The following is a 25,940-nucleotide window of genomic DNA, read 5'->3' as shown; positions in this document are numbered from 1 at the left end:
ATTTTCGGTTATACTTGTTTAATGACTGAAAAATCGATTGTCTTGTTTTAGGTGCATCAGTGATTCGCATGCTCTCCCACGTGATCGGTGAAGCAGCTTTTCAAGATGGTTTACGAAGTTATGTGAAAAACATGTGAGCATTTAACAAAAGCAAATTTACGATGGAAATAACATTTTTCATCAACGTTTCCTGTTTAACGAAAGAGAATTTAGACTTTAAACTTTGTTTAACTTAATATCTTAAATTTCGAGCTAATTCTTTGTTAATAATACGTAATTCGTTAATATACGTAATTTCAGAAACATAAATGAAATACATAATTTCTATATTTGTGTAAAGTTTTCGATAATTTTTTGTCATTTATTTGTTATGTATTATTTAAATTTTATGATTTTCTTATTAATTTTTTACATTTTTTCACAGTTGTTCTTCTTAGATATAACCAATTTTACACAAATCATTGTACAGGTTGTTTAAAATATATATGTCATGGGTGGGATTGTAATCTCTCGAACCAAGTGTATCATTTAATTGTGATCAAACTTCACTTATAGAGTAAATTGGTGTGGTTCAGAGAAAATAGCAATTTTAAATTCTGTTTGTCGAATTTTATTTGTACTATTATTTATATATATTTAATTTTTTAATTTTTTATATGTATATAAAATCCTTTTTGTTCCTTCTGTTTTTTTTTTTGTTTACTTTTACAGTGTTTATAATAATATTATTTGTAAAAAACCTTAATATCTATTTCTGAGTTCCTCAGCCGAAGTGTACTATGATTAGAATGTATCTTGCAATAATTACCCTGAAGACAATATAAACTTAGTGCTGTTGCGGTCTCGTAATTATCTGCTGGTGTAGGTTTATTATAAAACTTTTCCAAAATCTGAGAGTTGTTTGACCGCCCTACTGTTCTTCTAATTGTAGTTAACTCCATACTTCTAAGACTTTAATATAGCCGTGCGTTTTATCGAATGAACTATGAATCTATACTACTCTTCGTTAAGACACACCTTGTCCAACCAGCGACCAATAATTTGAGACACTTATGTGGCCTCGTCAGTATCGCTCAGGCAACCGAGGCGAACAGATGTGTGTAAGCAAACGTGTGCTCCAGTCAAGTGATTCAGAGAAGTGCTACGAATAGTGATAGTGACAAACAATGCAGCAGCAGATATCAACAATCAAGATTGCAACCAAAGGAGAAAAATATTAGACAAAAGGGTCGTCAGATTTACCAGGCTTACAGCAACAACAGCAAAATAATAACAACCAAAATGATATGGAAACAGAAGAAATGGAAGAGCAGTGGAGACAGGAGGAGTGCAGACACGACAACGAAATAAGTTACCAGGACGAAAACTGGAAGCTAGCAAAGACTAGCAAAAAACGCAAAATAATTCCAGGCACAAATGCTGCAGGAAACCCAGATACAGAAAAGCAGCGATGGCTGCAAGAATTACCTTTAAGAAACTCCTTCAGCTCATTAACGGAAGAAATAGACAATGACCCGACAAGCAAAACCACAACTAAATCACCTTACATATCAAAACCACCACCAATATTTGTTGAGGCCCAAATAATAGACCCGCTTATTGATCTACTAAACAATATAGTCGGGAAGGATAACTACACAATAAAACAAACAAAATTAGAACAAGTAAAAATTCAAACAAACACCCCAGAAGTTTATAGGAAAGTGATAAATGAACTAAAGGAAAAAAATGCTATATACCACACGTACCAACTCAAAACAGAAAGGAGCTATAAAATAGTTATAAGAGGTTTACATCCAAAAACTAACACAAAAAAATTAAGTGAAGAATTAGGAAAAATTGGCCATGAAACAAGAGCAATAAACAATATGACAAGATACGATACGAAGCAACCATTGCCATTATTCTTAATAGAACTTGAACCCAGAACCAATAACAAGGAAATTTATGAAATGAAAAAAATACTAAATACAATTGTAACAGTGGAACCACCACGCTACAAAAAAGATATACCACAATGCATGCGGTGTCAACAATACGGACACACAAAAAATTATTGCAAAAGAAGCCCGGCATGTGTTAAATGTGCAAAAAATCACCTAACAATACACTGCCCATACACAGGAAAAATAGAAGAAGTTAAATGCTATAATTGTAACGGAAACCACCCAGCCAGCTACAAAGGATGTGAAATAAGGAAACAAATACAACGTAAACTGTTTCCTCCACTTCGCAACAGATCATACAATAACCATCAACTACAACAAAGTATAACGGATAATGAAACAACATTGAAAGCACAATACGAACTAAACGCTATAAACAGAAACATAGATCCCCAAGGTAACCGAAGCTACGCACAAGTAACTAAAAACATTAGCAAAGCAACGCTTGCAAACAACCAGAATCAAAACAATAACATCGAAGATGTTACAGACATCAAAGAAATGCTCAAACAATCCAGTAAAGCTATGGAAATGTTAGGAAAAATGGTAAGTGAGCTAAACACAATACTAAGACAACAAGCACAACAAACAACAATCATGTTACAACTACTCACATACTTGCTAAGTAAAAAATAGAGATGGACATTTTGAAAATAGCAGTCTGGAACTCCAACGTTTGCAACAGCGAGCCCACAAAACTAAAATATTTTTGTATAAAAATAATATTGATATACTACTTGTCTCAGAAACACATTTCACTCTAAAAAACTACATGAAAATACCGTACTACACCATATACGATACCAAACATCCCTCAGGTAAAGCACATGGAGGAACTGCAGTAATAATAAAAAATGACATCAAGCATCACTTACATAGTCAAACAAATCAAGAACACCTACAAGCAACCACTGTCACAATACAAACCAATGACAATTACTTCCAGATGTCAGCAGTATATGTACCTCCGAGACACAAAATGACACTAAAAAAATGGGAAGAGTGTTTCCAATCCTTAGGCGACAAATATATAGCGGCAGGAGACTTTAATGCAAAGCACACATTATGGGGTTCGAGAATTAACACGCCGAGAGGTAGAACATTAGAAAAATACATTAGAAGCAGCAACCTCAACGTACTATCTACTGGAAAACCAACGTACTGGCCGACAGACCCCAATAAAATACCTGACCTGTTGGATTTTGCAGTAACAAAAGGGCTAAATGTAAGCAAATTAAAAATAGCAACTAGCCTCGAACTTAACTCCGACCATACACCAATTATAATAGAATGTACAAGCAAACCACTACTTTATAACAAGGCAGAGTCGCTTTGCAATAAAACCACCAATTGGCAAACTTTCAAAGAGCTAATCGAAAACAAACTCAACTGCAATATCCCGTTGAAAACACCTGAACACATTGAGCAGGCAGTAGCAACTTTGACAGAAATAATACAGGAAGCAGCGTGGGCAACCACCACCTATGAAACAAATAGCAGGCAATCAAAAATTATTTCGCAGGACATCCTAGACAAAATCAGGGAAAAAAAGAAAAGCGGAAGCAAAATGGCAAAAACAGAGAACACGAGAAAACAAGAAAAACCTAAATAAACTTGCAAAGGAACTAAAGAATAAAATAAGGGAACATCATAATAACGAATTCTCAAAATTCATCGAATCACTATCCGCGCATGAGAATACCGACTATTCCCTATGGAAAGTCACTAACAAAATTAAGAAAACAATAAAAACAATCCCAGCAATCAGAAAAATGGACAACACATGGGCCAGAACCAACGAAGAATAGGCAGAAGAATTCTCAAAGCACCTACAAAATATATTTTCGCCGTATGAAATTAATAACAGCATCTCTGGATGGCAAACAAATGAAGAAGTGGAAAATGCCAGCAACACAACTGATAAACGCTGCACCATACTCAGCACAACAGCGCAAGAAGTTACAAACTTAATTGAGGCAACAAAGACAAGTAAAGCACCAGGATTTGACTTGATCAATGGGAAAATCTTAAAAAACCTTCCCCCAAATGCAATAAGACTAACAACGATAATATTTAACGCAATTCTAAGAATACAGTACTTTCCTACACTATGGAAAATAGCACAGATAGTAATGTTACCCAAACCAAACAAAAACCCACATCTAACTGCATCCTACAGGCCGATATCATTATTACCTGCGTTTTCCAAATTATTAGAGAAAATAATATATAACCGCTTAAAACCAACAATAGAAAAAGAAAAACTAATACCGAACCATCAATTTAGATTCAGGAATAAACACTCCACAATAGAACAAATGCATAGACTCGTCAATGAAATCTTACAGTCGCTTGAAACAAAACAATACTGCACAGCACTCTTTATGGATATCGAAAAAGCATTCGACAAAGTTAACCATGAAAAACTTCTTTAAACAATCAAAAAGCAATTTCCAGAACAAATCTACAAACTACTCAAATCTTACTTAAACAACAGAACCTTTGTAGTAAAAATAAATGATGCATACTCTGAAATTAAGGACATCAAGGCAGGAGTACCGCAAGGAAGTGTCTTAGGACCAATATTATACACACTATACACGGCAGATATACCAACAACTGTCAACAACAAAACACTGACGTTTGCGGACGATACGGCCATACTAGTGAGGCATGCAAATCTAGAAACGACCGCCGCACTACTACAAGAACACATTACAAAAATAGAAAAATGGCTGCAAAACAAACAAATAAAAGTGAACACCAGCAAGTTCAACCACATAACATTTACACTTAGAAAAGGAAAAACACCAGATATTCAACTGGACGGCGCCCACATAGCACAAACAAAGCAAGTCAAATATCTAGGAATACATTTAGACACACACCTTACATGGAAGCACCATATAAAATCAATAATAAACAGAATAAGTGCAAAAAGGAAGCAGATGTACTGGTTAATCAATAGAAAATCTAAATTAAGCATAACGAATAAACTAAATATATACAAAACAATAATCAAACCAATCTGGACATACGGAGTCCCACTATGGGGGACGGCAGCAATGTGTCACATAAGCAAAATAGAAATAGAGCAAGCAAAAATTTTAAGGACAATAGTTAATGCTCCATGGTACGTCAGAAATGAGGACCTACGAAAAGATCTAAAAATTCCAACAGTCAAAGAGGAAATCGCTAGATACGCAAAAAAGTACAAAGAAAGACTTGCAGCACACCCAAACCAGCTGGTTGCTGAAACAAATGAAACCAAAATAGAAAGAAGACTGAAGAGGAAGCATCCCGCAGACCTCGCAATAGAGATGCAATAGGAAACCTAGAAGATGGAACCCCGCTGGGGGTAACCATCCACATGCTATATTTTTATTCTTTAAGCTATAATATTTTACCAAATGTCCTTCTGGACAAATTGTAAAAATTTTAACAAATAATCAATAAAAAAAAAAAAAACTTATGTGGCCTTTCTGTTGCAATAAATAACGTGTCAGTCTTGCCTTTTGAAGCTTTGATCTATATAAGATCTATATGTCTATATATATGTGGAAAATAATATAGTGCTAGTAGGTTTGGTAACGGTATGATTTGTTACAATGTCGTTTGATGCTCCGTCAGTCTATATGCATGCAGTCACCATTCGTCACTCACTACTCTCGTTACAACGGTTCTCTTTTTATACGCTGACAACACTCATTGACAACGCTGACAGCACTTCTTGACAACGCTGACAACACTCCTTGACAACGCTGATAACACACACCCGATGTCTCCCAGGCAATCCATCCACGATACTACACTATACTACATACCTATCTATATAATCTATATATATGTCTATGTATCTATCTATATAATATCTATATATTCTGCAATAACTGTCACGGTAAATAAGTTAGGCTCTTCAACAGACTTTGGTAAGACCAATGATAGCTGATAACGTTTAGTCCTGATGTTTTAATAACATCTAAAATTTTTATTTGTAGGCCTCTTGGTGTTGACTTAATGTTAGATATTCCAATACTAACGTTTGTACTCTACAAAAGCAATACCTGGGGCTAATAATGTTATTACTTTTTATTAGTACTTTGCGTCTTTACCTATTTTATTTTGATGAAAATATATGATGAAAGATCAAGGGTACTGCGAATTTATACATAGTTAAAATACTATGTGATGCACCTGCTTCAAGCCACTTAAAAATTTTAGGAGACTACTTCTTGTAGATTCATAAAATTCAAAATTAGCCTCTTTGCAGAATTGTACAGGTGCTCGAAATACTGATTCATACTGTTTAATCGTCCTGAGAGCTAAAAATTATAAGATAATGTCCACTGCTGTGGTAGGTACATATTTTTTAGGAAAGCTTCCCCGATAGTTTACTCACTATTAGACGCAAATACTTGGCCCGAGGATGCGTTTCGTTTTGCACGAAGATAGTATGATTGATTATAACAAATTAATATTTGGTTCGAATATAAGGAGTTTGTCTGCAAGAAGACATATAAATAAACGGTACCAAGGGTACTAAAAACTTAACGTGCTCAATCAGGTGCAATAATAATTCCTGATGCTTCGTCTCGTTTAATTACTTAACAAGCGTTTTCAAAATTAAGCTAAAAGGCGGAAATGCATACCAATCCAATTTTGTCCACCTGACAGTAAATAAATTTATTTGTATGAAACCCAAATCTGTTCTGCTTTCAAGCGCAAAATTTGCTACATTTGGCATTCCTTTGTGAAGTAAATCAGTCAAACGTCGGAGTACCAAATTTTCTTATAATAATCTCAAAGTAATACTGATTTAGTTATCATTCGCTATCGTCATTTTTTATTCTCGACAGTCGGTCTGCCTACTTGCTAATATTGCTGCATTATAGGATGCAAATATGAACATTTTTCTTTTTTCTGCCCACTGCCAAATATCCTTAGCTAACTTATTATATGATGTGTAACATTTATATATGATAAAGCTGTGTTGTTTTTAAGGAGATTTGGCCATTTTTCAAACTATTCTTTAACGAGTCTAACGCCAATTTAACTGCTAGTAATTCTCAATAACACATGTGATATTTTGTTTATCTATCGTCTCAAAAACCGTATGTTTCCTCAAAACCATTTGCACCTCTCCAGCCAGTGCTTGAAATCCGCTGTTTTTATAGTATTAATAGTTATCGGTAAATTTTGCTATCATGGCGTCAGATCTAGTAAAATTAATTTTGGAATTAGCACTTTTACGTCATATAGTTGAAATTATTAGGCAATAATACTATAGGTTTCTTTTTCTCTAACAATTTAGTTCACAGTGGCCCATATTCGACTGCTGGACAAGTTGAGATTAATTTCTCTATGAATTTTGCAAAATCATATTAAACACAATGTTTTCAACAAAAAGGTCTTTATTCCTCTTTCTTCCTTAGGCAATTGAACCGCATATTCAATCAAATCAATTTTAAACCTAACAAATAAAAATATATAAAAAACAAAAACTGATTTGGTAAGAATTGTCTTTCGTTTGGTTTGCAATTATCTAGTACTCCTTTCAAACATATTTTATCAATGGCTTGCCTAAATCTTTTAATTTCTTCCACTGACCCAAATTTTACTGATAGAGTTTCAGTCCGTTTTACTTTTTTATGAAGGACTATTTTATATTCTCTAACAGAACTTAATATAAATTTACCAGCAATAAAACCTACATTTATTTGAACCTCATTTGACGTTTCGCTTTATTGTATCCTGTTATTAAATAGGTTTTGGAGTTTGATATTGAATTGATTCACACAGATTCAGTTTTTATATTCTATATTTCACCACCATGTATAGCCATATGAACACACCGGATACACTCAGATAATTAACACGTGGCGGACGCCAAAACAAAGGAGCGTCGTTAGAAGTCGTACCAACTTTGCATGTAGGAACTAGTGATCATACCAACCTAATATTTTCCTCAACATATCCCTGATATTGCACTCTGTTGTTGAATGGCAGTTTCGTCCTGAAGAACAATCGCTTGACCTGTTCCGCTGAATACTGGTATCCCTGTTGAAAGTCTGATTGGTTTGGAAATGGCTTTCTTTCCAGCATGCTGTTTGAGTTTAAAGGCTGTCCGAATGTCGCATCCTCTAATCCTTGAGACTTAGAAGAGGATTGCTTTTTAATAGAGTTGGCTAATTTATCAATTATTTTAGTTTCTACGATTTTTTTTTGGATAGATTTTATCCAAATAGAAACTCTTCTGTTTTTGTCCTCGAACATGGTTTCCGTTTCTTTCGCTACTACTGCCATAATGAAACCTTTTCTTGATTTGGTCTGACTATGTACAATTTGTGTGATGAGCTTACCTGTATCATGTAATTTTCCCATGAATTGAATTTTATCGACCTGATACTTTGATCAACTTTCTCATAGCGAAAACAAAAGCTACTAACACTGCATTTCCTAATCGTCATCTCTTGGTCATGTAGCTACCTCTTGATTATCAATGCTTTAATGATTTTCAAGGGATTTCCAAATTTAACTTGTGCTAACAGGATCTTGATATATTTTTAATAAGCTTTCTTGCTCCTGCTTTTTTATTCCGTTTGCGAGCTAAAACTTCCATTTGTTATGAATGCATTGTTATTATTTATAAAATTAAAATTAGATTGTAGGAAATCATCACCAAAAATATCGCAAATTCTTCGTTAGGAAGTACCTTGTTTATTTCCTCAACAGTCATTGGTAACTTCTCTTGGTTATTAGTTTTTTGCTTAATCTCATTGGCCAATTTTAGTAAATTTCCTTTATTATTTACAATATGGGGAGAAAAAAATAAATAAATAAAAAGTTTTATGATCGTCTTAACGTCGCAAACGTGCGTTTATCTCTAAATGATAAGTTAGTTTTCTGGTGTATCTACGTGTTGCGAATATATGTTTACATGTATATCTGCTATAGCAAGATAGGAAAAATCTGGTGTTTTTTCATTCGTTATGTAAGCGTACATATTTTCAGAAAGCCTCCTTATTTAATTTTAGTCTTATTTAATTTTCCTTGTTCTTTTGTATGAACACATGGTGCGAACATGTATATTTTTATTCTTTTAACTCTCTATTTACATACTGAGCCGTTTTCCAAATTGACTGTTTCTGTTTTTGTAGTTACTTGAAGTTCACGAAGGATTGAGATCTCGTTCTTGTTCCTAAAAAAAATTTTACGTCATATTATGTTCGTAATACCAGATTCTGTCAGTTCGTATCCTACAAACGATGTAATATTTTTGAATGTAAGTTATAAACGACTCAAGTTGTAGATCGCATTAGTGTTCTCGTTTGAAAGTTTTGTTTTTTTCGCGACTTTTTATTAGTTTTTACATATTTATACACCCTAAAAGTAGTTACTCAATTATTAGATCGGTATTTTTTGAAATGCCAGAAAAAATCACAATTTTTGTGCAAATCATATATCTTCTATATGACCGAGTGGTTCCGGCTTACGACAAGGCCACCGATAATGCATAAAAATTTAACAATTTTTGATTGTTAAAATAATCATACTTTCCTAAGTCGAAACTGCCTTGTCATTTTTTCTTCGATGATCATACGTAATAACGTATAGATCCAAAGCTACATTCAAATTTTTATTAAGAAATTAGTTATAAAATTTTAAGTAATTCTTCATTTTTCCCTAATTCATGCTCAAATTTTACTATAAAAATTAAATTCAAATATAGCAATAAAAGCTACTGGATGATATTCTAAATACTTGAGAGAGTATCCAGAAAATTGTTTGGTCCTTTTAAACTATAAAAACCTAAAAAAGAGCTGTGTGGATTTACACGACGTCAAAAAAATGAAGTTGCAAACGAAGGGTTAAATATCTTTTAAATATTCCGTAAAACGAATAAAGGAAGGGTTTTCCCTATCATGCGGATGAGTTATTTATAATAATGTATATTTGATTAATTGAAAAATTTGGGAAATTGAAAGAAATTAAAAAAGATGGGAATTAAAAGAAAGCAATTTATTTTGTTCCTTCTTTGCTTCAGAAGGGCTTTCATTTTTTCTGCTTGATCTGATGTTATCTATTCTTTGTAAATCCTCGCTATTAGTATCCGACTCGACAGAACCTCCTGGAATGCTAACTCAATAAACTTTTTATAGTTCTTTCTACTATTTTATTCTTCTTGCTTAAGTTATCTAATAATTCTTCGTTGCTATCTTTCTTCCGCTTATTCATAAAGCCCAATTAGCTTAAAGATTAAAAAAAATGTAGTAATTATGGAAAGACATGAAAATGGAGCGGATTGAGGAGCGAAGACATAGTTCCTGTTTGTTTTTTTTTTCTTTCAACTTAAACGTGGTGACCATTGATAGGCATCGAAGGAATATTACACTTATAATCAAACAGGCTAGGCGAATGAAATATGATTAATTATTATCTGCATGAAATATTTGACTAAAAGGAAGTTATTAGAATAATTATTTTAGATAAAAATTTATTCAAAATCATTTAAATAATAGGCAACTGATTATAATCTGGTTATAATCTGATTATAAAATGTAAATTTATCACATGTAAATAATGTCAATGTACGAGCTAGTGGAACCTTATGATCATTTTCCAGGAGAATGACTCACTTGGATGGCTTAATGGTTTTTTTGAGATTTCCCTTCTTTGTGACAAACAAAAAGTTTGATTTTGAATTTCAATTTTGCGGTATCTTTCTTTAACAGATGTTCAGGTATAGAATCATCTGTCAAACTCATGACATATATGTTCTGAACACCTTGTACAACAAGAATTAAAATTAATTAAAAAATTTTTCAGATATTTTTTTATAGGATTTAATTTAAATGTGTTCCTACATATCTAAATATTTAGATATTTTTATACCATCTTACATTTGAAATAACAAATAAGTTTCAAATATTTAGGTATATTATTAAAGAAGCATTCGTTTAGATTGCCGTGCTATTAAGTATTAAGTATTATATATTAAAAATTGTGTCTCAAGAAAAAGTTATCTTATCAATTTAAGAACCTAGATAAAATTTTTATCTGTTTTGTAATATAGATTTTATAATATAATATAAAAATACAAAAGCTATGACAGTAACACTAATACAATTACGAAAACATCTTTGCTGAATTAATCCAATATCGTATGATGCAGACTGTTGAAATAATTTCAGCTTAGACATGGAAAAATTTCGTTTAAAACATTTGTAGGACGTTATAATCTGTTAATAATAACTATTTTGTGGAAAAAGAATCTTTCAAAATGTCAAATTATTTCTATTTTGTTTTAATAATATTCTCCAACCTCTTATTTATTTATTTTTTAACTAACTATTTAAACGACTTTTAATAATAGATACAAATTTCTAATAGATTTCTAAGATCATTTCACACACAGAAATGGAAGAACGAATCTCACACAAAAAATGTTTGATACAAGATTTCAGTCATTGGATTCTTATTATTACCATATTGATTTTCGCACGCGTTGCGCACGCGTGCATGTGCGAAATTTATAATGATGCATCAACGAGCTTCTTTTATGTAGAATCAAGTTACAGCTTTAAAATAATAAAGTAATAAGATAGGAGATGAAACAAATTCATTTATTAGACAAAATTAAGTGGTTCTGCGTCGTGTATCTTATTTTGTTTATGCCTTTTTCAGATATGGAGACATTTTAAAGATTTGGAACTTATGTTTGGTACATAATGGTATAATTATTACTTTCTTCTTTCCTTGTTCTTTACATGATAAATTTTACAAAATTAAAATTAACTGTCTAACTTTAGTGAGAGTTTAGGATTCCATATTAAAAGTCAATTATTTTCAAGTTCTTATGCATTACAAATCAAGATTTTTCAAATCTGAAGTATAAAACTACCTATTTTAACCCTCAAAGAATTCTACGATGAGTTTAGAACACCTCCGGACTTAGGTAATCAATAAAAATTTGTTCAATTGTATGGAAGTCAATAGTTTTACTAGGACTTACAGGGTTAACACATTTTATAAATTAATCATTCTGAACAAATATTTTATTACTTTTGAAAAGCTATGTACATACGCTGTTCCCTAATCATGAAATTAAATACAAATAAGATTTAAATAGTTACGAAATATAATTTTACGGCATAACAGCAACGTAGAATAATTATTTCAAACTTCGCATAGAATACGTTTTTTCATACTATAGAATTATTAGAAGGTGCATCTATTAATTAATATATACAGGACTATACAGTTTAAATTCACAAAATACAGAAAACGTTGGAATCTGTGAAACGCCTCCACTTTCGAATGAGGCATATGCATCATGTAGTGTTCACATTTCACTTCGTGAAACTTCTTCATTGTGTCCAATGTTTGTATCTATCTTTTATTATTCTAAAGCTATAGTTCAGTTCACTTACTAAAAGCATTCTATATAATACCTTTCCTCGTAGAAAAAGGATAGTATTTAGTAACAAAATTTGATACATTTTTTTTGTGTATTATAATGGTTAGATTGCGGATTTTTACATATTTCTGCGAAATTTTAATGTTCAAAAATGTACAGAATAGTACTCTTTATAATACTTAGTGGGTAAAACAAATCTTAGATTCCACTTGTTTAATTATGCTTATAAAAATATAAATTTGCATAAAAATCCGTAGTCTCGTAATGATAATAACTATTATTACAAAACTATGATTCTACTGTGCTACAAAAAAGAATTATTTTTTCACAAAACTAGGTCGTACGCAGCAGCTGCTCCATATGATCTGTACAAACATTTGCAAAATTATACTGATAAATGGGGTAAACTACAGATCAATGTGTCGATTAGTGATATTATGGAATCCTGGACAAATCAACCGGGATATCCTTTGGTGACTGTCGTGCGAAATTACGAAATGCAAACATTTACTGTATCTCAAGAACGATTTTGTTGGGGACAAAAGCAGTCAATATTCGAATGGTGGATACCATTGAGTTTCACTACAAAAACAATCGTGAATTTTTCTAATACAACCCCAACATACTGGTTAAAACCAGAAGACGAAAGTTTAATTGTGCCACTCCACGTTTCATCGGATGATTGGATCATTTTTAACATTCAACACATTGGATATTATCGAGTGAATTATGATGAAGACAATTGGCGAATGATTACTTATTACCTGAACTCGAAACACTTTCAGAAGATACACAGAGTGAACAGAGCTGCCCTTATAGATGACGCATTCAACCTAGCCAGAGCAGGTTATTTGGATTATTGGATTCCATTTAATCTTTCGAAATATTTGATTCAAGAGTCTGATTATGAACCGTGGGTCGCTGCTGTGAATAATTTCAAGTTTTTGAATAAAATGTTGAGCAGCGAAACGAAAGTACAGCGGGCTTTTCAAGTAAGTAGTATATGATTGTTTAAAATATTCAATGCCGCATAAATATCGAAGGGAGTCCCTGATGCCAGAAATAGACTTTCCTATAACATGTATCCATTTAACCACGCGTTACCCCTAAGAAAATAGGAAATCCTGATGACGCGTATGTTCACATCTACCGCAGTGAATATGTTAAAGGACAGTTTGAGGTTCAATGAAGATATAATGACAATATACAAAAAATTGAACATTACCGATCATAAGATACACCAATAACAATTTGTTTTTATTAGAATTATTTTATATTAGAACTATTTAATATTAGCACAATCCCAAGGAACAATTGTATCTTTTAGCAATGAAAGTGTCAAATGTTTATTAATTTTGCTTAATAACATTTTGCGAAATTCTTTTGAATCATTTGATATTGCAGGTATTATCAACTAATTATTATCAATAGAGACATGTTTGCAATATAATATATTGTCGTCTAGAGTTTATTCGACAATTGTTAGCAGTTCATTATAGAACAACGTAGAAATATCAAGGCATTCCATTAGTTTAGTCATAATAAATTAACAAAAAGATACGAAATTAAAATTTATTTCAAATAAGTTTGCCATTATTTTGTAAAATACTTTGACATTTTAATGGTAGCGTTTTGCTTTCATCAGATGATTTTTATGCGTTATGTATTTTTAACAAATGTAGATAAACCTACATAGTATCTATCGCAATTATGTTGAACCAGTTAACCACTTAATATGTACTAAGTTTTTGAATTAAAATGTCCTATTTAATATTTTCTTATTTTTTGACATATATTTAAAATTTGAAGTTCCCACATGTTTTGAAATTATATATACGAACTGTTGCTAAATAATAAGTGAATATTATATTTTGAATGAGGGAAACCAAAAATGGAACAAATAAAATAAGAACAAAGAGAATAATAAAACCAGCTTTTTCTGTTTAAAAACAATAGGATATTTTAATCACGCAGGGTAATCTTCATTTCATATAAAATGTGACGATTGAATCAGATTATCAGAGAAGCACTGAATTGATCAGATTTTTTATTCATGCATGGTAATAGTCCGAAATATATAACAAAAATTGGTAAAAGTTTTGATATTAGCTTTCCGGAATAAACAATCGCATTTCAATTTTGCATTTGCACTTTGCACATGCATTTTGGGCTGAAGTTTCGTAGACATTGTAGTCTATTTCTTTAGAGCAGACCTGAAAAAGAGGATTCAGATCCCACACAGATCACCTTTATGTCACGCGATGTTTCGGTTGACCGATCAAACTGATGACTCAAGTCGGAAGTTCTAACCGAATATCCAACCCGGAATATCTTATCGAAAGTCCCTTAACTTAATTGGTTAATTGAATTAAAAAACTGACAGGATAGGTTGCCAAATCGGATTGATATTATACCCTCTATCGATGTCCAAATTGTTCGAATGTTTCAATATTTCGATTACTTTGCGATGTTTATTGGGAAAATATGCAGATGTTTTTGAACACGGACGTTAAGGGACTACCGATAAGATCTTTTTTTTCAACTTGATTGATCAATCAAATTAAACGTCTTTCTGTAAGAATCTTCCGAGTTGAATCATCAGTTGGATCAGCCAACTGAAACATCGCGCAATGTAAAGGAGACAGTGAGGCCTAAAACATTCAATTTCAAATCTATCCTGAAGAACTAGACTGCAATGCCTACGAAACGTCAGCCCAATATGAATGTGCAAAGGATATTTATGAACGTCGATGTATAATTGGTAGTTGTATAAGTAGTTGTATAGGTAATTCTGGGTAAATCGGTTAAAAATTGTTCGCAACAAAATTTAGTAAATTACAAAATAAATCGCTTAATTTGCTTATTTTAACAAATATTCTTTTGAATTAAATACATCTATCTTTACTTTATCCTATAAATATAATTAAGTTCTGGATATCTATGCAAATTCATACTTTTATCAATAATATTGAAAAGGTGGAAGGTAGGTAAAAAATTATTTTACGTTCTAAATATTATAGATTTAACTATTATATTTTGGATATTTTATATTATTATATAAAGCGTTCTCCATTTTTACAGGGAAGCATGTTTAAAATTCAGTACGTTGCCAAACAATTGCGCATTATCAAAATTGTCCTTTTAATTCGTTTTGAAAGTAAACATAGATTTTTTCGTATTCTTCAAACTTTTAAAAATATTGTTACTCATAATTTTAAAATATTGAAGATATTAAAATATTATTGGACTTGATAATTATACCTTTGGTCTTCACCACTTTATTAACTTATTAGCTATTATCAAAAGACTGGACCTAACAGTTTGTGTTCGTTTTCAATTATGGTATATTAAAATCCTCCTGTTCGATCAGGGAGTGTCATTAAAATCAGAAAATCAATAAAAATATACTTATTAGGTTTGCAGTCTGTATACTAAAGTGCGATTATTGTTAACAATAGGAATATACAGATCGTTTGTCAAAACCCATGTACGAGCAACTCAATTTTACCGAATCTGCACACGAGGATTTGATGATCACAGCGAAATTATACAAAGAGCTAATCTTATCGACTTCCTGTTTAGTACGCAACGCCAATTGTTTAAACGTCTCGAAAACTTTGTTTCAGAACTGGATTACAGATTTTAATAAAAGGTATGAAAATTTTAATATTATCAATTGTATAAAATATAGTACACCGCATTTCTAGATTATTCTTTTAAGAAGAGTATAGGTTGCTTAAATAAGATCTGCGTGACATATGGAAGCAAATATAATATAGCATAAAAATATATTATATATTATGTACCATATAAACAAAATAATAGGATAAATTGATTGTTAAAAACGCTTCCAGCTTTTCGAACAGCTCAATATTAATTTGTGGATTTTAATAGTATACAAATATTGGGTTTTACATTATAATTAATTAATTTATATTAATTTACTTTAGTTTCATCTAGACTGATTATATGTTAAAACTACTAATTGAAGTGAATTGTAAAGGGAAATTATTTCATTATTTAAACTACGTATATAAATTTATAGTGAAGCCAAAAATATTCGACACTTTTTTATTTTACCGATAATTCGTATTCATGGAGTAAAAACAGCACTTAAAATTTGGAACGAAAGAGTATTTTCTGAAATATCTCGAATACTTCTACAATTATAGGTGGATTAATTACATTAATGGATGAATTTTGTTTTTCGACGATAAATATGGTTATATAAATAGATTTTGAGAAAATCTATTTCTTTAAATAATATGAAATTTATGACTTTTTTGTTCATTTTTTCGTAAACATTTATCAATTTTTATACGAGTTTGTGAAAACTACGCTAGCTAATCTAAATTCAAAATACGGATAAATCAGAATTTGTCCTTGCAAATTAACGAAAATAATTATTGTTTAAGTTTGTTTAAGAATGAACACCACTCCTTAAATTGAGCATGTTAATTTTTTTTAATTATATGATTACATAAAAATCAATTTTTCAGCCGAAAAATTTTTTATGTAGTTTTATTATTGAATGAGATCTATTACTTTTTACAAATTGAGGCCAAGATTAGAGGTATTTTATGTTGACGGAGGTAGCCTCAGAGGAAATTTGGAGGCTCACGAGTTAATAGCACGACGTTTGATCATTACGACTGATTAAGGATTTACTTAAGTGGCTTCATAATAAACATCAATAATGCAATTAATCTACATAGATCGATAAAAGTGTGTGAATTTTCTTGAATATCTTCAATATACCACCTCAATGAGTGATATTTTAAACCTGTAGAATGCCTAATTTTGACAAATAATGATAATGTTTCGGTGCAGTAAAGGCCTTGATCAAAACGTCCGCAGACATTTCTTCTGTGAGTAGATATTTGAGATTCATACCATCTGTAAGTTAGTACGTCTATAACAAAGTGATACTGAATATCAATGTGTTTCGTTTGCTTATGGAAGACGTGGTTCTCAGCAAGAAGCTTGGTACCGCAGTTATCATTGTGCGCTGTAATGTCTTTCAATTCCCGAAGACCGAGTTATCTCATGAAGCCTCTGAGGTGGATGGCTTCTTTCATTGCTTCAGATATAATTATGTATTTAATCTCTGTCGAAGAGATAGCTTGTTGCTTTTGAGATTTCTATCTGATAGTCGTATCTGAACCGGTAAAGTCGAAACCAATGTAGGGTCTTTTATCAGTTAAACATTTTCTCCAATCGGAATTGACGAAGCCGTTAATGTTCTCACGAAAAGCAGATTGTCATAGTCCAATAGATTTATTGTACTCTTATATAGTGTAACACACGCTTAGTTGCGTCTCAATGGATGTCAATATGAGAATTATTAAATTGTTCGAGCCTACCCGCAATGTAAGATATGTAGTATCGTGGACGAAAGGCCTAAGAGATACCGGGCGAACTATAAACAATGTTGCGAGAAAGCTGAAGTGCCGACAGGCCCAACAATGTACCGTCAGTCCTCCGATCGAATAGTTTCGCGGAAAAGACCTGCGTGACTGTGGACACGAGCGGTTGCGAAATACGTGCGTGGTGGGGCTAAGACAAAAGACAAAGGGATGCTAAGGGAGAAAAACGAATTAACAGTCAGTGTTAGTTAACAAGTCAGAGAGTGTGAATCGAGAAGTCTAGGAGTGCGAATTGCGTTGTCGAGGGTGTGTTGCTAGAGTTGCCGAAAGAGTGTGGTCCGCGTGAGAGAGAGAGAGAGAGAGAGAGAGAGAGAGAGAGAGAGAGAGAGAGAGAGAGAGAGAGAGAGAGAGAGAGAGCGTTGGATCCGTGGCAACGAGAGTTGCAAATTAACTATCTAGCTGTCTAAATCATAATGCGTTATTGTAATTAGTTCGCGTTAAACAACCATCGTTTCCTGTTTAACCAAGATCTGTTTAATCCATTGTGAATAAACTAATTGTAGTAAGATCTTACAGATATGTCCGGTCGAATACCGATCGCAACGTATATGAGTCCGCCAATTCATTTCCTGTACAAAGAAACCTTTTGCCCAATTAAGTTTTCGCCTCTGCTAAACATTGTTCCAGACTAAACAGGAATATTGAGCGACTTTGCTCCTTCCATATTAAATTTTTCGAGTAAATCAGTGATATATCCCCTTTGGCATATGGAGATACCCCCAGAGTCTTGTTGAATTTCGATATCGAGAGAATATCTGGCCTTCCCAAGATCTCTCATTTCAAGATTTCCTTTTAATACTTTGACGGCCACGTTAGTCATACATGACCGGCCACGGTTTCTCCTGTGGCGCCACGGTGGTCATTGGTGCATCTAACGATGCACTGTGTTAAAACACTGTGGCGTTCCTGAGCGAAACATGTGATTTCGGCGTGGCCGTCAAAGTGTTCATTCCCTCTTGATGATTTCTAAACAGCCTAGACCTCGCGAAGCGATAAATATGTCATCGATATAGACTGGGAGAAATAAACTCTTAAATTTGCAGTTTCAAACCATAGAAGTCTTTATTGTGACGACAAATCCGATACTCCTTACGGAATGAGTGAATTTAGCTTTCCCTGCGATTGCATCGTTCCGTAGTTCACTTTGCAAAATCTGTTCCAAAGTTTCTCCAAATATAAGATGTAATAAATATCGTCTTTATTATCTAAAGACCCATTAAGGTACGCCGTAGTTATGTTAATTTGATGAATATCCGTGTGGTATCTTGCGTCTATTGCAAACACAAAACGTGTAGATCCAAGACGAACTATTGGAGCAAAAGTTTCCAAGTAGTATACTAGATTGTTGCATGGAACCTTGTGCCATAAGTAAGGTTTTCCTTCCTATTATAGAACATGTTTCGTTCGATCGACAAGTTCCCAGGCATCGTTCTTTATCACACTCCTGACTGCATTCGAGACTGCTTCTTTCTCAACCCATCTTGATCTGGTCCCTTTAGAGTTTCCTTCTGTGTTAAATGCATAAGTGACAATGTTGTTTTCTAGATTTGGAGTTAGATTGGGTAGATTGAATTGGATTAAGTATGCATATTTCATACACATCATCATCCAGTTTATCCGAAACAAGCACACTTTCTTCATCAGAATCCATAGGTGTATCAGTAAATAACCAATCTCCAGCTTCAATTGTCTTCGCCATGCTGTACGCCTTAGATGGTCGGCTGTATTGAGCAGATCGAATCAGTCAGGGTCTTCCCCTTCCTCGTTTATAAACTACAGTTTTCACATCATTGTCGAAACCTGATTCCACCCTCATCGGAGTCACACTCATCACGCTCCGAATTTATCTTTATTTACCTCTTCATCCAGCACAAAAGCTCTAGATTCAAATATTCATAGGTGTTATAAGTTAAGTGTTCTTTCTACCAACAACTCAGATGATGTCCAGCCAATGAGACTCCTTGATGAACAGCGATTGTTTACCTAATTTGCAACACATATAACTTCTGTCCGGAATAACGGCGGCAGATTTGCTTGTAATATCAATACATCTAGCCATCTGAACTAGAGAGAAGTACAGTTCAAACTCGTTGGAACAAACAAAGATTGACCCGAGGGATACATACAGGTACGGAGAGGAGTATATGAGGGCAGATCCACTTGGACTGAGGTTCAGTCCGATAAGTTCGACTGGTACAGTGAACAAGTACGTTGAGTGACACCAGAATCTTGTATCAAATTGCATTTGTCATCCCGTTGACTGTGTATTCGTTAGCGAACCTACATTCATTGTCATCAACATCTCGATTATTCAATCGCCGCTATTACTTGTTAAACTCTGTAATACTCACATTCGTATCAATAAATATCATCTATAGTATACAACAACGATGGCCAATTCACATGAAGATTCGTTATACGCCCCGAACTCCAATGATAACCGGACATATATAATATTATATATATTAAAATATTATAGTAGGAAGATATTTATTTCATAGAAACAAGAAATAAATACGCACTTTAATTAGCAGAAAAAGTATTTGCATTAAAAAAAGGATTGCCGTTGAATTATTTATGCGCTTGATATCATGCAAATATTAAACATACTTAGTACCTATTTTTATGATATATTAAACAACAAAAAATGTTCTAACCATTTTAATATAACTCTCTATTACTGTTATTTACATAATATCGTTTAATGATAGATTTTATTTATTTTATGAATTGATAGCATACCACGAGATGTTAAGAGCTTTGTTTATTGCGAGGGAATACGTAACGGGAGCGAAAAGGATTGGTACTTAGTGATAGATAGATGGCTAAACACTGATCTACAGACTGAACAAGATCTGTTATTGCAAGGTCTTGGATGCACGCATAAAGCTAATCTGATTAAAACGTAAGTTTTCTTTAATATTTCAAAATACGCTAATTTCACACTAGTAGATTATTTGAATAAACGAAGAGTCTACGGAAAATAATAGGGTATTCCGTAAGTAGTATCGTGTTTAGATATTACTTTAGATAACTTTAACAATAAACTTTCCAGAGTCAGAAATAACATCGAAATTATATTTCTATAATTTTAGAACACTTAAAAATGTAAGATATTTATTATATTTATGAACGGATAATGTAAGTATTATTTGTTTCGAAATTTTTAGATTGCTGCAATTTTTGGAAAATTGTTAAAATTTTAACGTAAAAACATTTGATTATTACTTTGACCCTTCGTTGTGATATATTTTTTACATTTTATAATAATTTAGGATTATGTATTGTACATAATTGATATCTAAAATAAAATGGGTAGTGTAAAAATATCCAATTATAATCCTTTTATTTATGTAATATCTTTCTGACTGTATACGATCCATTGTAATCATGAGAAAGAATTCTTTTCGACTCATTAGTATGCTATTCGTTTAATATTCATATAACCTTTTAATTAATAATACTATAATTATTCATTCATTTTGTTTTCCAAGTGCAAGGCGCAAAAAGAGAGAACATATTAAATAACCTGATATAATATTGTTAATAAGAGATATGAAACATGTGCTAATATAAAAAATATTTTGTTTTACGTCCAAAATATTTTGTATAAATAAGAATATTTTTTAAAATAATGATCTTGATTGCAAAGTCCCTTAGAAATATGTACGTAATGATTTAATATGTGGGATATCCCTGGGGCATGTTATGAAGTCAAGCTGAAGGCTAAATGCCTCAATACTCTTTATAGAAAATGAAAGGATGCATTAATTGGTATATAAAAAATTAATAGTTATATTTAAAATAAATAGAAGTTTAAAATCTTCTAAGCATCACCACTTCCGGTGTCGAAGCATACACCAGGTTATTTACTATTCGAAAGAATTTATCTTTGCCTAATAAAATTCGCTTTATCCTCAACCATTTTAGAGCTACACAAGCTCACGAAAGTATTCAAAAACTTTTGGATATGCTTTATGGATATGTTATGCCTGTTATACGAAACATTTTGAAATTTCACTAGTGTTGTTATGAAATTCGACTGTCATGGTTATATTGAATAAAGTTTGAAACAAACTTAGTAGTATACTGCATATAGTAGTAGTATATAGTACAATTCAAAAGTATAATGTATATAGAAATTGCAAAAGATTAAGTGAAGATAAGTACATATTTTACAAAGAAAAGATGAAAGTAAATTATCGATTATAATAAATCTCAATATTCAGTGGAACCATTTTAAACATACATAAAATAATAACTATTATATAAACTATTTATGTGGAATATGAATTTTTTCCCTAAATATGTATATATATTTACAATAAATACCTTGTCTATATACATTTTGAGATGGATTTCAGATTTTACCAACATAATCATGACAACTGTGTCTCAATATAGCGATAATGAAATTTCAAGATGTTTTATATAACTCGTACAATATTGCCCTAAAAAATTGTATGCTAAATGTACAAATAATTTCATAACCCAGTCATATAAAGTATATTTTGGGCCAGTTGAATGGGATACTCCGTATAATAGAATATGCCAGTTTCTACTCAATTAAAAAGCATTTTATTCTCAAAAAGAGAATTGTTTAAAAGTAAAGTCAACAACGGAGTTCAAAATGCCAATATCACATAATTTTCAACTATCTTATAAATTTAATTTGAAATTAAATTAATCAGAATCAGCCTCTGTTATCGTAATCCATTTCAAATAAACGAACTTATTTTTAATCAGTTTTTAACCTGAAATATTCTCCACAGGTATCTCGAGCTATCAATATCTAATGTGCAAAATGTTCGTAAACAACAGAGAATGATGATAGTGAATTCTATTTTAGATGGGAATGTTGAGAATGTAAATCATGTTTTGGAATTTGTTCAGTCGAATTTACAGAGGATCATTAAACTGTATGTACATACTTATCTACATTTCACGAATCTTTGTAGTCATACAAAAATACTTCTGATCTTGATTATTTCAAGTTGCGAATTTGTTTGCGATAAATATAAATTTCTTTTTGTAGGAGAGGATACGATTTTGTGGGGAAAGTGATTAGCGCCATCGGGGAAAGAATGACAACAGCAAAGCAAACAGAAATGGTATTGCTCATATATACATATTCGTTTTCGGTGTATTTCAACAATCGATTTATCCTATTGTATTTTCTTATATACTTTATGCTATTTGCAGAGAATTATTTTTTATGTATTTCTCCAAAATATTGTTTGACAGATACTATTTTACTTCCAATTGGACATCAAAAGTATCAACTAATAGGAGAAATCTGGCATTAATTAAAAAAAAGAATTTTCATTTTGCAATATCATTTCCCATCAATTCAAGAATCATTTCTCAATAAGCCAAAAAGAACTGATATTTCTTTATCTTATTTATATTATATATCTATTTCGATGAAAATATTTATCAAGGATTTATACCGTATTATTCATATTTTGATCCTCATAAAATATTTGTTTCATATCCAAAATTTTATATTTGCAAGAAGCCTGCAAAAATTACTTCAAAAGATACTTTACTGAAAGAGACAACTGTTTCTGAAAATTAATTAGAAAGTTACCTAATAAATAGTAAACATTTTAAGAAAAAAATTAAATTACACTTTAGAGGACTCAATTTATTAATTTTTTCTCAATCTTATAGATCTCGACGTGTTTCGAGTAAAACACAAATTTTAAATAACTCTATAGAAATGTAGTATCTTCTCAAATCTTCTTTGAATCGTACTGGAAATTTTTCAAACATCCAATTGTATTGTGTTCGTAGCATTAAGCTTCTTTCAATTGCTAATATTTTCTTAAAACATCTTATAGGATCACAGGAAAATGTCTTATAATTAGATTAGTTAGTTTATAATATACCAAAATATGTATATAAAGTAACCACAATAGAGTACTCGTTATAATTTTTAGTAAGTAAAATAAATCTTACTTATATCCACAAAAATTTTAATTTGCATTAAAGTTTGTAAGTAGCATAAAAAATGACTAAAAAGTTTCTAATTAATACAAATTCTAAAATCAACCCTTTTGATGAAAACATAAAAGTCATATTTATGCATCATAAATCGATATACTTCTCAATACTCTTTCCACCTTCTATCCCTGTATTATAACCTACATTTTCTATTTCTTATCAATTCATCACATTATTTAACAGTAAAGTATAAGTAGCGTTGTAAGGTAGATTAATATCTTTTCATTTCCACAAAAAAGTGCAGAAGGTTTAAGCCAGGTGATCAAATGATCGTTGTATTGAACTTCTTGTTCTATGTGTTTTTCACTGAAAGTTCGATTTAAGACTAGAATATCTAATTCCTGCTGTATACTTAAATTGTAAAGCAAATTAAACTGAAATCCGTTATATTGACAAATTTAATAGTTTTAATGTTAAGATTTTAACAAGCATTTTGAATTTTATGTAAGGTTTACTTCAGTTGTATAAGTACTTACAGTAATGAAAAAAATGTGATGAATATAGAACTTGATATAACATCGAAAAGATTGATTCTAGAACCTATGTTGATTAGACATTTTGTATTGCTCTCAATGAATAGTATATGCTCGAAAAATCTTAGAATAGAAGCTTCTTTTTAATAACACTCTGTATATTATTACATGATTGTTAATTTTTATTACAGTTGAATACGTTTATTAAAATATATTCCGAAGAACTAAAGTCAATATTGGATACAGCAAAACAGTCATTATCTGTGGCCTTGGAAAACGTGGAATGGATTAAAAAATTCATGCCCAGTATTGCTAAATACTTTAATACACCTTACGGTAATTAATACTAGACTTATTAATAAAATGAAGGTTATTAGGGTTCTTAGTGAAATTATTTGTATGTAATTGTGATGATTCCTTTTCCTAAATAAAGAAAGAATTTAATAAAAGTGTTGTATTTATATAGAATAAGCTTGTTACGACCGTTTGCGGAGAGACGCGATCGCGAGAAGGCACGTCAACGGGAGTCGTAAATTCCCGTTACGATTAAACAATCGACGCTACGAACTGATCGATCCCTTGATTTCAGTTACGATAATAGGGGTGGTTTGACTGATGTTACACTGTGTTAATACGTATATAATATCGTTTATTCCAGCAGCTTTGTAAAGATGAACAATTACACTGATTCGTCGGTACAAGATAAGTAAGAGACTCGTTACAGACGTTTTGATTATTCTAAGGACGAAAAAGAACTGATTTAAGGGTAGAACCCGTTACAGACTTGTTAAATGTTCTAACGACAAGAAAAAAGTAGCTTAAGGGTAGAACCCGGTACAGACTTGTTAAATGTTCTAACGACGAGGAAGAACTGCCTTAAGGGTAGAAGCCGTTACAGACTTGTTGACTGTTCTAACGACGAAAGGAAAGTAGTACGAAAGTGACGATGCTGTGTCGGAGGAGAGCTAGTGAAGGGTGTGTCTAGCGCACGGGACCATCGGATTTGTTAATGACATTTTTGGTCGGGAAAGTGAGGGTAGTAAACATTGTTTCTGATTGGCTATTAAGATTGTTGGTGGACTAGGAAGGGTTTTAACCACCCTCGATAGAAAGTTGGTAGTAGGAAGCATCGCACGTGAGAAAAATTAACTTTCCCGTGTTTTCCCGTAACAAACCATAAACCTTAGAAAACGCTTCAGTAAAAAGATCTTTGTTCGATGTGAAAGACTTTAGTTAAAATTTTCTGAGATTCATGATCGGTCCTTGAGAATCTTAAGAGTACGCAATAAGGATGTGCGAACATCTGGCTGCCCGCGATGTGTGGCCTGGTTTAGGTAGAGAGTCGGCCGACGTAATAAAGCTTTTACGAAAATTGATAATTTGATTGTATTGTATATTGGATAGTATTACTAAATGAAACTTATATACTTCACAAAAACCAGTGAATTAATAAAACAAATTCGAATATTCATAATCAGAACGCGTTCATTCTTATTCTCTCATTAGTTTATAATTTACTTAAGAAGCAGCATTCCCCAGATATTTTTTACACCTTGATCACTCATCTTCAGTGACAATATATACTTGTCTCTTCATAGCTGTTTATTTAACATCAAATAATAAATACAATTCTTGTAGCAGCTGTAATACAAAGATATTGTTCATCGAAAAC

At 31.9% G+C, this 25,940-nt stretch overlaps 1 protein-coding gene across 1 annotated transcript in view; it reads left to right on the top strand.

Moving 5' to 3' along the window:
• LOC139993117 (aminopeptidase N) overlaps positions 1 to 24,651 on the top strand; it is a 46,910-nt gene extending 22,259 nt beyond the window's left edge. Inside the window, exons 4-10 of the mRNA XM_072014561.1 lie at positions 52 to 133; positions 12,701 to 13,355; positions 15,822 to 16,015; positions 20,527 to 20,694; positions 22,562 to 22,708; positions 22,825 to 22,900; positions 24,460 to 24,651. Coding sequence (XP_071870662.1) covers positions 52 to 133; positions 12,701 to 13,355; positions 15,822 to 16,015; positions 20,527 to 20,694; positions 22,562 to 22,708; positions 22,825 to 22,900; positions 24,460 to 24,612 — 1,475 coding nt within the window. The 3' untranslated portion in view covers positions 24,613 to 24,651. The remainder of the gene's footprint in view (positions 1 to 51; positions 134 to 12,700; positions 13,356 to 15,821; positions 16,016 to 20,526; positions 20,695 to 22,561; positions 22,709 to 22,824; positions 22,901 to 24,459) is intronic.
• The last annotated feature ends 1,289 nt before the right edge of the window (positions 24,652 to 25,940 follow it).

This window comes from Bombus fervidus, chromosome 2 (assembly GCF_041682495.2).
Source record: "Bombus fervidus isolate BK054 chromosome 2, iyBomFerv1, whole genome shotgun sequence".
Taxonomy (NCBI): domain Eukaryota; kingdom Metazoa; phylum Arthropoda; class Insecta; order Hymenoptera; family Apidae; genus Bombus; species Bombus fervidus.
The sequence above is the reverse complement of the archived record's forward strand: the minus strand, read 5'-3'. Positions and strand labels throughout refer to the sequence as shown.